Here is a 14,808-nt window from a genome sequence, read left to right as displayed (position 1 = left end):
AAAAGTGTAAAGTTTATGCGATGGTCCGAAATTAAATATTGCGGTGACGCGGCTCAGCAGTAGCCGCGGTCGCTGCTTGTTTAGTTTTTTTTGCTGAGGTTCACGGTAAGGAAACCAGTAGCTAGTAATTTTGCTGTGACGGTGCCACCTGAAGACGGAAGCTTGTGTTGCCTCCGAAACGTCGTGATTAGATTTATTTTTATTTTATTTTTTACCTACGTGACTTTACCCAAAAAAAACCAAAGAGTATCTTAGAACCGTGCTCAAGTCAAGAAACGTATTTCTTTTACGCCATCGCGAGTGCTGTTTGTTACTGACCTTTGGGCCTGTGCTCAGCTACAATATATTTTGTTCTATTTTCAAGGTTGTAAATAGAAAAAAAATACATTTGGAGGCAATAGTTGTTTAATGCAAAAGATACGCACTATTGTTCCTCACATTTCCTTTTAAAAATACAGGCAAAAAGTTTATATCCCTCGAATATAGCGGTCATTGTAAGCAAGTTTTGTTGCATGGTCTTATTTCAGCTTGAAGATTAATTTATCAGGATGACACGGCACCCAATGTATTATAATATGTTCTTATACATGCTCCACGTCAGAATTCATAGTTGTATTCAGCTGGACTTGCTACATTTTAGCAGTGCAGTACTGTCCGACTCTGAATTGGTAACGTCCTTTTTCCAATACAGCAAAACATGCATTATTCAATGGTTCAACGAAAATCCCGTATGCCAACATGTATACTTACCGGGTATATTTCTTGTCACAAGAATAGTGAGGTTAGGGCGGTTGCTAGAATTCAAGGTACATATGTAGTTGATGTCATTTCGTACATTCTGAAAGAGGATAATGTGTTTTGTAGTCTTGGTAAAGGACTGGGGTTGGCCTAAAATAACACAAAGAACACAGAAAGAAAAATCAGGTACACTTCATATGAAACATGCAATTGATGGTCATATATCGCAATGATCTCTGATAATTGAACAACAAATATTCAATAACTTAATTTAAAAAATAAGCCGCGTATAGTTGTGACAGCAGGAACCAAAAATACGCGACAATAATTTAGTATCACAGAAGTCAGCACCGTGCTGGACCTACAGGTCAAATGAAAGCAAAGCAATCGCCATATGAACCAAACATTATAATGATTAATAATGTGCAACCCTATGTCAATCCACTGCTGGATGAGGGCCTCTCTACCGGGACTGCTTCAACCATACTTCACCACGCTGGTCAGTGCTGGTTTGTGGAGGGGAGCGGTGACATAAGGGTTCGCGTGCTGCGCATCGAACCCGGCCACCTGATTTCGATTCCCGCTCACGGCCAACACCAGGTGAAAATTACGTCAAACCAGTCTGGGCCTACCCTAGGTCGATTCAGCCTCAATTGAATACATGGTGCGATGTGTAAACATCGCCACTCGGAAGACAAAGGCAGCCGGACGTGGTGCTGGCCACCCACCCCCACGTGTGCCGTGTCGGCCTTTGTAAGTGTTCGCGAACAGCACTTGTCCCAACAGTATTTCAAGGATATACGGGGGATATTTGTCTTTGTGGAGGGTAAGGCTGACCTTGGACCAGTTCAGATGACACGAATGATAGCCCTGCCCGATAACAGACTTAATCAACAAGTTATTAACCCATATGGAATAAAAGTACATTTTTAATATGTATTTTTTACAATTTAAGCACGTTCTAAACATGCGCAATATATGTATATACAGTATTTGTTATATTGTTTTCTAAATGTGTAATAAATTCAGAAAAACCCATTTAAAATACTGTACATTGAAAATCCACGCTAGGTTTACCAGCTATTTTAAATAGATGTTACATTTATTATTAACACACTATACAAATTATTGTAGAACTTTATTATATTGCAAATGTATGAGCTATACAAATATGATATGAAATATAGGAACCATTTATGTTATGATGTTTCAATTATACATTTCTGAAAATGTATTTTTGTTCCGGATTGGAAACGACCTGCAAGTCCGGTCTAAGCAATTTAGCACTTTCAGACACTCAATCAATATATCGTCAATTATAACATTGTACAGATCTGTGTCAATCTACTGCCGGATGAAGACCTTCCAATGCTGTGTCAGTCACGGGGGATTGTTTGACCATACTTCACCACGCTGGTGCTGGGCATGGGGGAATGGGCCCGGATCAGATATTACCTGTTCAATATTCAAGTCAACTCGTTGGGTTCACGGTTCAGTGCGTTGATCACTGCGCCCGCAGATTGTATATTTCCTCAAAATAATTCGTTCACATACCTAAGGATGTCGTATTTGCCGCACAGTGCACCTTGTACCCATGGCACGTGTTACGTGGCTTTTCTTCCCAGCGGCACAAGAGGAGAGCATTGGCACCGTCGGTGAAGCTCTGACATATAAAATCCGTAGGTTGCTCTGTATAAGAAAAATTCGTGATTTTTAAATATATATGGATAAAAAGCGCAAACACATATTTTCCTTGTGACCTGGAAGTGTTTAAACAGCTGAATCGGCTTTGACTGATAGGTTGAACCATGCTTTACTGAGAGTGTAAACTAGTATGGTGTTATCAAATTTTAAAATACTCACTATTGTGAATTATTTTATAGACTCACATCTACTGTGTGATCAAAACAGTTTTAAGTTAAGATGTGAAATCCACAGCAATTATTACACACCTGATGATGATTGCTTGTGTTGCAGTCGAAACGTCGTGAGAATTTTATTGTTTTATATTTTTATTATTCTATTATTTCCCTTCTACGTGACTTTGCTGAAAGAACCAATAATATAAAGTCAAGCTAATTAATAATTCAGCCACAAATATCGTTTTCACAATATGTTATGAAGTAGACACCAAAGTCAACGTGACAATGAATCACATTCTTAACATTTTCCGAAACAAAATATTAACCTGTTCATAATTACTGTAATATGGTGTGATTGGTTTATGATTATGTGTATGAATATTGGCACTTAATTATAATCTAACGTTATGTTATTATGGCATCGAGTAATGTACTGTATATATATCATGGATTATTTTGTACAGAATGGATAGTGTGTTTAAATACTGTTATGTTGAGGGTGTTGCAAGAACACAATACATAGACAATGATTTACATGGATATACATATTCAAATATTTATTTATACTGAGAGAAAAAGTTTTTTGTTAGTTTTTTTAATCTATAAATTCTCAGTTATTATCAAAAGAATGCACTTCTTAGTGCACTGTGTTATTTAATCTTCTGTATCCCAGCTGGCATTCGTGTGCGTTCATTCACTATTGCGGCACGCTCGAGTCTCGTAACATACTTCTCAGATACATTTCCTTTTCTTTAAGCAATTGTTGAACTTTCGAGTTTGGAAAACGGAATTCAAGAGAAATACCGCAAACAGATGAGGTGGGTCCTGTGCTCGGTCCGGACGTTGTGGATCCAGGAGTAGAACCTGGCACACGTAGCAAGGTTTATATACGCGTGTACGCCCGGCTTCACATGCACGCATACTCGGACAACTGTAACAAGCGAAACATTTAAAGGAGCAAGCGTGAACGCATTTTACAATGGTTCAAATACTTCGTCGTGAGTTTCGTTTCATTTTTATTTTTGTGCGGAAAACGCAGCGAAGAGAAATACCGTTGTGTGAAGATGAGGTCGGTCCTGAGGTCTGGTCGTTCGGTGCGATTGTAGAACCTGCAGGTGCGTGGCAGAGCCTTAAGTATAATTTGCGTGTTGTTCTGCAAGCGTTGACCGAGACGTCTTTAATAAAGGGGTTTTTTTTGATCGTGTAAATATAAACGTGTCGTTAAACCCTCCACCACCCGACACAGCCAATTCGTAAGGTTTGCCACGTAAACAAAACGTGCCAATTAGTTGCTACTTCAGCAAACCGGTGTGGTTGAGGGTAAACCCACACAACATTTACAATTCGAGTACGACACATTTGTATTTACGCGATCTAACCCCCCCAAAAAAACCCTTTATTTTGATAGGTTTTGTCGCGAAAGCCTACGTGTTAAAACCGAGACGTCTTTTTCACAGGCAAAACGTTTGAATGCGCAACCATAACGTTAACAATGTTCGACACTTATAACCGTCCGATTTATTTATTTTTGCTTAATTTTTTTTGTTTAGTGAGTTTGAAAATGACACCAAGGGAAATACCTGCGGGTGAAGAAAGCATGGATCCTGTGGTCTGGTTGTTCGTCGAAGCTGTAGAATCTGCGCGCGGGGCATAGCGTTGAGAATCATTCATGCGCCGTTCGGCACACATTCATTGACATTTCTCACGAGCCAAACGTTCCAATGTGCAACTATGAAATTAACAATGTTCATCATTTATAACCATTCGTTTTATTTTGTTTCGGTCACTTTAGTTTAGTGAGTTTGAAAATAACATCAATAGAAAGTACCTGTCGGTGAGAATGTGCTGGTTATCGTGGTCAGATTGTTCGTTGTGGCTGTAGAAACAGCACCTGATGAGAGGAGTCGAAATGTATACACTTTAGGTGGTGGCCGACGAAACCATCATTCAACAAGCATACAAGTATGCGTAACGTAGAGTGTGATCCAATCGCAGACACCCCACTGATCCACTCATGACGAGATGACCCTTTTTCGCATCAACGGTTCATTAAATATTGTAAAAGGGATGCCTCTACATCTTGCAGAGGTATGCAGGTCACGTTTTGTTTCATTACTAAGTGCCTAGAGATTGGTGAGAGACATGTAAGGGGCTGTCAAACAAAACACATTCTCTCTATAAAGTCTCAGTAATGTATTTGTTATGAGTGTGGTATCTATACATGGATCTAGCTGTGTGTACATTGTAAACAAGTAACGCGTATCTGTGCTGCTCAGCGTGACGTTCACCTGCAAATGGCGATGGCGCTGTCGCCAAATAAACACCGCTGATCAAGGCAAGGTGAAACCACCTCGACTTTCAACCACCTCTTTAATTCATGACCCAAGAGCCCCTATCTTGTGCGGATTGCGATGTCGCAAAAGTGAAGCGGAGGAGTGAGTGTGCGGTGAGGTGGACGAAGCTTTGAGCCGTGTGGGTTCGAACTTGGGCGTCGAGCTTAAGTAAGAATATGCACACGCACCTCTGTGTGTATATTTTACATGGAGATTGAGTGGCTGCAAAGGCATTAATATTGGCCATCATTATCGGTGCGTGGGTAATTTCTGCAACCCGACCGTGACAAGAGCACGCGTATTATCATCGAGCTCAAATTTATTGTTTAAAAAAAGGAACTACTTCTACCGTGAAGCGACGTAGATAGAAAAATTATTTTAAAAAATATCACGACGTTTCGATCGCCACAAGAGCAATCATTTTCAGGTGAGAAGACGATTGCTTGTGTTGCGATCGAAACGTCGTGATATTTTTATTTATTATTTTTCTATCTACGTGGCTTTACCGAAAAACCCATAGAATATGTATTCCTGCCGTTACCAAAGCTTTAAGTCAAGATTTGTACCGTGAAGTTTACAGCAAAGGTAGGTGTAAACATCAATTTTTGTTTGGTTTCCAATTGATGAATCCAAAGGGTTACATGTGACATCACAGCCACTTATATGGCGTAACTTTCACGCTTTTTCCACCAAAAGTGGCATCACGTTTCTTCAAAATGACGGTGCTTCACGCAGCTTTGACAGCTTACTCATTGGCGATTGGGTACTTGCGGATGACGACTTGGGACTTGCACTCGGCGTGGTGCTCGCTTGCGTTTGTGTTGTCGCTACGGCGGCAGAAAGGGGAGTGCAACAAACAACATCGCCCGACAAAAGTGACCCTTGTTAATGATCACCGACTGCCGCCAAATAGCCAGAATAGTTTAGTCGTGGCGAATGGCCAAAGATTCATAGGCACAACTAACGCGCGCGCATGTGTGTGTGCGTGTGACGCAGACTGCAATACGCATTGCAAATGGGTGTCTGTGGAGGTGCAAAGGACTTGGTTTTGCAAATGAAGGAGTGGATTCAAGTATATTGTCCTGTGGAAGAACATGTGTCAGTGCATGCATTGGCAAATTGTTCTTGACACCAGATATTTTCGTGAAAATGTAAAATTACATTACAATTTTTTTACTAATTGCCACCAACGCAGCGCGTATCTCCATTGGCATGAACCAGTGACTGAACTTCCACATTTCTACATCAGGAACCATGACAGACAGTATCTTACTTTTTAGCACTGTGCAAATGTTAGTCAAAGTTAGGCATCGTCTATAACAAATAATGACGCCCTCATAGTTAACAATATAAATAATATAATATTATCTCAGCATATGTAATTCTAATAATGTTAAGTTGCAGCCCTTTATTAAGCCACGATGAGGGATGCATGCCCGTATGTCACCAAGCTATTCAGTGCAAGTTGATTGAAGGGGGAACCAACACTGGCTCAGATATCGCTCAACACTGATGTTAGCCATGGCCAGAAATCAAACTTAGGTCACTGGGCTCATGGAGCAGTGCACACACAGCGCTGTTCCACCATTGCGCTCGAGTTTATATATGTGACTATATTGAGTTTTATATTAGTTTACATGCTGAACATTTTGACAACTTGTGCAGTCGTAAATATATGTATTTTAATTACCAATGGCATGTCATACTTAAGCCTAATTTGTAAAAAAAGTGCGTGTAAAAAAAACGCTAAAATAATTCAATTATTAAAATAATTGCATCATTTAAGCAACTTCCAAAACAATGTGCCTGTACACAATTGTACCGGTGATGTCTAAAATTAAAATGATTGCACATAGGCCAATTTTTATAATTTTTCTATCTACGTGTCTTTACCGAAAGACCCATAGAATATGTATTCCTGCCGTCACCAAAGCTTTAAGTCAAGGTTTGTGCCGTGAAGTTTACAACAAAGATAGGTGTCAACATCCCAAAGTATAACATCACTTAAGCGAAACCAGCCACTGTCGAGCATTTCTGCGTAATTTGTCGTGAAATTGAGAGCCATTGAGATGCACAGGACACGTACGAATGTGCAGTGTTTCCAACGCAATGTGTGTATGCCAAAAACAGCACGTGAAGTATTTAGGTATATTCTGTACAAATGCCGTATTTGTAATGCTAAAGCTTTAATTCATTGTACTAAACTACAACGTAATATTTTTTCCCATAAATATGCTAAATGCCTCTTGATATGCATATTCTTTTGTCAAGGCGCTCTTTTCCCCCTTCCAACCCAGCTTATATATATGCTCCAAGCACGTGTGCTGTTTCATTCAAACGCTGTCGCTTCGACAGACCTGGTTTTCACCTGAGGACGGCTGCTTGCGTTGTGGCCGAAACGTCGTGAGAATTGTTTTATTATGTTTTTTTTATTATTTTATTACTTCCCTTCTACGTGACTTTACCGAAAGAACCAAGAAGATACAACATAACAACTCCATTAATCAGTGTTTATATATATGGGAGAAATCCGGAGTACCCACGCATGCAAGGTGGTGTTGGGGGGAGGTGGTAACACTAAATTTCCATACAGATGGATTACAGATGGAAATTTACCCACTTGCTCTACTGCCATCATGCGCTGGCACAGCCAGGAGATGGGACCTCGACGCACATGGAGTAGGGAACCGCCAACAGGTCGAAATTCGGGCGTGTGACAGCAGACGCCTGGCTAACATTACACATGTACGTGCTTGATGCAGTATATATGTATATGTGGTTATAAAATAAAAGGTCACCGTTCCATTCCCTTTCCTGTTCAAAGCTGCCTACTAAAGCAGATGTGCTGATAAAATGCACCTTGCGGTGCACGTGGTTTTAAACGGCATGTGAAAGGATGTGCTTTTGAAACTGGTGTTTCCTACTTTGTGTATGTTTCAAAACTCCATACACCATCTTTAATATGTCAACGCAAAGCTCTAAACTCACGTTTATAATTCGGTTAACTTGTGTTTGATGGTGTAGGTTTAATGTAAATGCGTTTAATCATAACCCTCCACCACGTGACAGAGCCAATCAAATTAAGTGATCACGCGGGCAAATATGCGAAATTTCATCGTTCTTTTTTAAGCCAAATTGGAGGAATGTTGAAATAACAAGGACAATTACACCATCTAACCAAAAATAAGCAAACTATCAATCATAACATTGGTCATGAAAGCCTACGTATGCAATTAACTCTAAACTATAATGTACGCAACCTTTACACTTTGAATAAAAATTTGTCCGCACACGTAAAACATATGAAATAAATATTCCTACTTTAGGAACCATATGATTACCAAACCTGACAAGTGAGAAGGGGCAAACGGGGTACAACGCTCCGTTGGGAGATCGTAAATTGCAAGCAAATATTAATTGCCTCGTTGAGTGAATTTTAAATGACTCACATCTAATGTGATGCATATTAGTAAAGTATGAAAATGGTGGCAAATAAGCAAACAAAACCTGAGAAATCGAAAACGTCGCGGTTCATATTTCAGCCACCGATTGAATTCATGAACAATATTTTGATCTAGTGTCCACATATAAATATACATGTAAAATAAAAATAAAATTGGCAACTTCCTTAGTAAATATTATATTGGGTACAATATGTGGCTGGGAAAAATGTCTCGCCTTTAAACAATGTTGATGGTGAGATGGCCAACATTATTATGTACTTGGGGCCTGCATATCTATCGATGGGCCTGTGTCCTAAAGTGCATGTATATATCCTGGTATGTACTCTTGTTGATGCGATGTACTTAATTAACATATATATCATCGTACTCTTAGGTTTTTTCGGTAAAGTCACGTAGGTAAAATAAATAATACAATAAACATAATAGAAATAATAATAGAAATACAATTATATATCACGACGTTGATTGATACAGTAAATTTAGCTGTGACGGTCCCACCTGATGACGGAGACTTGTGTTGCCTCCGAAACGTCGTGATTTATAATTTTATTTATATTATTTATATTATTTTTATTTTACTTTTTTATTTTTACCTACGTGACTTTACCGAAAAAACCTAAGAGTATGAATCCTTGCAGTCACGAAAGCTTCAAATCTAGAATATATATCATCGGCCAAAATATTAAAGCTATACGTATGCAATTTGGACAATACACAGGCAGACCCCATATGCCTGCGGCCAAATCACCCTGAATGCATCTGATCTGGCCAGATTTTGAAAGCCAAATTTGACTAGATCAGATTGGTGGGCCAACCGTGCTTGCTCAGCGTTGTAGGCATAGGGCTGTGAGATGTGACCAGTAAATGGCTGTGCTGAGTGTAAACCGCCTCTGTGTGCATGGCGTTTCTCGAGGCACTCTGGTTTCCTACCACATGGCAAACTCGTGTTAACAATTTTGGTCGTACATCCTAATTCTTTTTTCTCGATTTAAAGCTTTCGTGACTGCAGGGATTCATCTTCTTGGTTCTTTCGCTAAAGTCACGTAAAATGGAAATAATAAAATATTAAAAATAAAACCTAATAAAATAATTCTCACGACGTTTCGGCCACAACGCAAGCAGCCGTCCTCAGGTGGAGAACAGGTCTGTCGAGAAGACAGAGAGAACAGGTCTGTCTTCTCGACAGACCTGTTCTCCACCTGAGGACGGCTGCTTGCGTTATGGCCGAAACGTCGTGAGAATTATTTTATTATGTTTTATTTTTATTATTTTATTATTTCCATTCTACGTGACTTTACCGAAAGAACCAAGAAGATGACTCCTAATGCTTTTGAACAAATAAAGTATGCATATGAAATGGACGTTGTAGGTGTGTGACTGGGCTGTCTGTTTGTCTGGGCTTGTGGGCCCTTTCGAAAGAAGACAAACCCTCAATTGGAAATACTTGTTTACAGGTATTATAGTTTAAAATGGCATTTTTATGCCGAGAGGTGTTCGCCATACGTGAAGTGTTCGCCTTCGGCAGCACTGTAGGCGTTGCAGCTACCAGTGTACCTACAAAATGAAAGCGCAATACGTGAGAACAACAGTTGTCCAATCTTGATTTGAAGCTTTCGTGACTGCAGGAATTCATACTCGCTGGTTCTTTCGGTAAAGTCACGTAGATAGAAAAATAACAAAAGAAAACACGACGTTTCGGTCGCAACACAAGCGTCCGTCTTCAGGTGAGAAAAGTATTTGCTGTTGTGGCTTTATATAGGCACGGGAGGGGGAGAAGGGGGGGGGGAGTTTTTGTCGAGTCGTGGCTGCAGGAGTTCACGGGGGAGAGGGGGGGGAGGGTTTGTGGCGTGCAGGGACGAGTGGGGCTGGAGAAATTAGCATGTCAATAAGCTTAAATTAGTAACCGGACACCAAGACGACACGGGTGGGTGAGTGAAAATATAGCAGTTAAAACTTGATGTGGTTAATCACATCCTTTCAATGATTGCTCAATCTGAATCCATCTTCTCGATTAAAGTTTTTGTCTGCGTTTGTATATCTGGATGGCTTCCAGCTCATTGACATGCTAATTTATCCAGCCCCACTAGTCCCTGCAAGCCACAAACCCTCCACCCCCTCCCCCGTGAACTCCTGCAGCCACGACTCGACAAAAACTTCCCCCGTTCCCCCCCTCCCGTGCCTATATAAAGCCACAACAGCAGGTCATTCTCTCACCTGAAGACAAACGCTTGTGTTGCCACCGAAACGTCGCGTTTTCTTTTGTTATGTTTCTATCTACGTGACTTTACCGAAAGAACCAGCGAGTAACAGTAGTCCAATTGACTTTGCATCAACCCTGTAGCGTGGCCTTGTTTAACGGGGAGGGGGTGGGGCTTTCAAAGACTTGGAATATGGGGGGTGGGGGTGAGGAGGAGGGCACGACACTGTCAATGTTAAACTCTGATTCCAAGAACACAGGATGAGATGTTACTATCCTTTGTGCAAGCACTTCCAAGAGTTCATGAACAGTGAGCCTGGTGAAATTTGGGGAGCGCATCGTCAGTAGTGAACCTTTGGTTCCTAGTGTGTTTCGGCCTTTCACACTATACACCTTCCCCAAAGGCGGCCAGCGACAGGGTGATCAATCCTACGCTTGCGTCCCATTCCCAATTAGTCATAGGAGTTGCCTTAAACACATTGAATCAGAATCTTTATTTACACTGGAAGAATGCGATGAGCTATAAAACTCGTTTTCACAGATGTCCAGTAGGAAAAGTTACGGCAGGAGTGCAAAGTATAGGGGAGGTTAAGCAAGTCACTAAGCAATACATAAAGTATATAAGCACAAATATAAGTATAAATTCCTTCAGATTTTTTTTTACACCAAACGTAATGTTGGGAAAGGCAGGAAAACAAAAAGTCCCAGAGCACACCAAGACACGGCAGTGGAATCCCTCAATAAAATTGCGCGTGAAAATATTAACTATCGATACATGGGTAACGATATGGTTGTCTTCTATCTATCGTGCATTCTGCCACACCCCAGCATAGAACGATCGCTATAAACGATTTACTGTGGGGATGTCTTCCCAATGTTCAGATAAAAACAAAAAAGAAATTTCGCCTGTGATACTAAACTTTGGTTGATCTAAATTTTTGTTTGGTTTCCAATTGATGAATCCGAGAGGGTTACATGTGACATCACAGCCACTGATATGGCGTAACTTCCACGCTTTTACCACAAAAAGTGGCACCACGTTTCTTCAAAATGACGGTGCTTCACGCAGCTTTGACAGGAAAATGACGTTGAGGATTAAAATGTAACGTTTAAAATTCGAAATTATCGCACGAAAATGGCAATTCTTACAAATTGTATACATTTCTCCAGAAGTTAAATGTCAAAAAAAAGTGAAATGCAAAACTCATGCCATCCGGCTTACTCATTGACGATTGGGTACTTGCGGATGACGCCTTGGGACTTGCATTCGGCGTGGTGCTCGCTTGCGTTTGTGTTGTCGCTGCGGCGGCTGAAAGGGGAGTGCAACAAACAACATCGCCCGACAAAAGTGACCCTTGTTAATTATCACCGACTGTCGCCAAATAGCCAGACTATTTTAGTCGTGGCGAATGGCCAAAGATTCATAGGCACAACTAACGTGCGCGCGCGCGCGTGTGCGTGTGACGCAGACTGCAATACGCATTGCAAATGGGTGTCTGTGGAGGTGCAAAGGAATTGGTTTTGCAAATGAAGGAGTGGATTTAAGTATATTGTCCCGTGGACGAACATGTTTCAGTGCATGCATTGGCAACTTGTTCTTGACAGCAGATATTTTCGTGAAAATGTTAAATTACATCACAATTTTTTTTACTAATTTCCAACAACGCAGCGCGTATCTCCATTGGCCTGAACCAGTGATTGAACTTCCACATTTCTACATCAGGAACCATGACAGACAGTATCTGGCTTTTTAGCACTGTGCAAATGTTAGTCTTGGTTCTCAGCTGCGGGGTACAAAGTTAGACACTTTCTATAACAAATAATGACGCACTCATAGTTAACAATATAAATAATATAATATTATCTCAGCATATGTAATTCTAATAATGTTAAGTTACAGCCCTTTATTAAGCCACGATGAGGGATGTATGCCCGTATGTCACCAAGCTATTCAGTGCAAGTTGATTGAAGGGGGAACCAACACTGGCTCAGATATCGCTCAACACTGATGTTAGCCATGGCCAGAAATCAAACTCAGGTCACTGGGCTCATGGAGCAGTGCACACACAGCGCTGTTCCACCACTACACTCGAGTTTATATATGTGACTATATTGAATGAGTTTTATATTAGTTTACATGCTGAACATTTTCCCTACTTGTGCAGTCGTAAATAAATTTGTAAAAAAAAAGTGCGTGTAAAAAAACGCTAAATTCATTAAATTATAAAAAATAATTTAATTATTTTAGGAACTTCCAATACAATGTTTCCGTACACAATTGTACCGGTGATGTCTAAAATTAAAATGAATGCACATAGGCCAATGAAATCAGTCGCTTCAGTCTCGAAATGAATGCATAATTATAACATCGTGTCAAATGCAGGTTGATAAGCAACACTCAAAATAATTATCAGTCACTTACAGATATATATAGATATAGCGCATGGTAGAGGTCAATGCCCCTCTTCACATACGTGGGGCACAAGATAGCCTGTTTGTGATTTTTCGCAAAATAAATTATCATTAAGGCACCATAACTTTGCTTGCGTATCCAACGTTGAATGTCACATTAATTTCAAAACGCGAGTCGAACGAAACGTAAAAACAAAGCAAAGCAGCCGTGGTGGAACTCTTACCGTGGCTCACAGACACCACCAGGCACATCAGCGCGCAAACAGCGATACATCTGGCGAAGGGTGGTTCCATTTCGCCTCGTCCCCTTGGCCACCAACGACACTTGGATGACGGTGTCTTGCGTCCGTACTCTATAACAATCGTACGGTGACTAAAAAAAAAACTCCTCCTTCTGGTTCCACGTGGAGCGTGCGTGTGTGTTGCGTGTGCACGCGCTGAAATGTCACCCGCTTGAGGAATTAGGAACAAAAACCAGAGGGGGGACGGTGGAGAGACGTGAAACACAGCTCCCGATAGGGCGCTGCTGAGGGGCGAGTGTTTGGGACGAGAAGTTACTCTCGCGTGCCTCTTGGAGCCGAACCCGTGACGACACCGTGCCCTCCGAGTTTTGGAGGTTCCTTATCGGGCCCGCGCACGCAATGCCCAGTGCCCGCAAACGCGAGAAGCCATCGGCCCGTGCCATCTGGACTGGCGCACGCTCTGTCTTTTTTTCGAGGGAAATGAGCGTCAGACGCAGTGCTGCCGTAAAGTGTCACGTATACGAATGAGGGACAGACATATACGAGGCGTGGAGGGATATACAAGGCCGTATTTATTGTCCGCTTATTAATTTTGTTATTTAAAATTCTCCACAACAGCGCCCGTGATTACTTCACGGGATGATTTGACGTGGAACAATCTCTCAGACACACAAAAATATACCAGCAGTCTAAAAAAATGTACAAGTGATAAGTTAAACACACGCACACTTGCACAACTTCTGCTATTGTTACATGTAGAGTATCCCACACTCTATACGAACTGGGAGTGTGCAGAATGTTACGAACCATGTATGTGTGTCTTGGGTCCAATGTTCATCGTATCAAGTCGTAGATAAAAAAAAATTGTATACGCGTCATAACGTGTTTGTCACGTGTACACCCCTTTGATCGGTTCAGCCTTCAACATGAGTTTTCGTGAACCAGATGTGCCAATGTGTTTGGTTGACCGTTAAGTTGCCTAAGTGTTATCAGTTAAAGGGCAGCTGCAGTCTCATGCGTATTTACGATGTTGTGTATCTTTGCGTTTTCATGGAATTGCATTGTGTTCTTGTGTGTGTGTGTGATTATGAACCACCTTTTCAAAATAACAAATTCCTAAAGCCATCTGATTATGTCATGGGATGTGGTCGGCCCGTGTAGGGCATATTTTTAACACAAAATATCCTATCTGAAAACCTCGCAACCTGTTTATCTTGATCATGAACTGAACCTAGCTTCTAGGTGAGTGAAGCTGACCACACCGCACATTCCTTAAAACTTGTTTGAGGTGCACTGATTAGAAAAGCTGAAAAGTGTGCAAAGAAGCATGGGGTGGGGGGGGGGCAGTGTGAAAGGGGGGTTAATGTGTGGATTTAAATTGAGAAACTAGAGGAGGAACGCATGGATTGGAGACCATACATAAGTCAGGGATGTTATTTTGATTGCAAAAAAAAAAAATCTCGTGGCCTTGGACAATCTTGCCAAAGAAGGGGAAATACTCAGTGGTGAAGATTAATGACAGAATGTCAGCCAGAGGAAGGAACACGCCCAAGCGGTTAT

General features: G+C 41.1%; 1 protein-coding gene across 4 annotated transcripts in view; it reads right to left on the bottom strand.

Annotated features, from left to right (window-relative positions):
• Window positions 1-13,676, bottom strand: part of PTPRC (protein tyrosine phosphatase receptor type C) — a 34,240-nt gene extending 20,564 nt beyond the window's left edge. Inside the window, exons 1-9 of one of the 4 annotated variants that reach the window (XM_078865377.1) lie at window positions 13,231-13,676; window positions 11,817-11,903; window positions 5,683-5,760; window positions 4,429-4,491; window positions 4,181-4,237; window positions 3,653-3,709; window positions 3,405-3,464; window positions 2,293-2,427; window positions 751-888 (exon numbers count right to left, since the gene is read on the bottom strand). In XM_078865377.1, coding sequence (XP_078721503.1) covers window positions 751-888; window positions 2,293-2,427; window positions 3,405-3,464; window positions 3,653-3,709; window positions 4,181-4,237; window positions 4,429-4,491; window positions 5,683-5,760; window positions 11,817-11,903; window positions 13,231-13,300 — 745 coding nt within the window. In that variant the 5' untranslated portion in view covers window positions 13,301-13,676. The remainder of the gene's footprint in view (window positions 1-750; window positions 889-2,292; window positions 2,428-3,404; window positions 3,465-3,652; window positions 3,710-4,180; window positions 4,238-4,428; window positions 4,492-5,682; window positions 5,761-11,816; window positions 11,904-13,230) is intronic. The other 3 variants (XM_078865378.1, XM_078865379.1, XM_078865380.1) reach the window with 3 other exon arrangements.
• Between the last annotated feature and the right edge of the window lie 1,132 nt (window positions 13,677-14,808).

This window comes from Lampetra fluviatilis, chromosome 20 (assembly GCF_964198595.1).
Source record: "Lampetra fluviatilis chromosome 20, kcLamFluv1.1, whole genome shotgun sequence".
NCBI classification, from domain to species: Eukaryota; Metazoa; Chordata; class Hyperoartia; order Petromyzontiformes; family Petromyzontidae; genus Lampetra; species Lampetra fluviatilis.
This window is presented reverse-complemented; position numbering and strand designations above follow the sequence as displayed.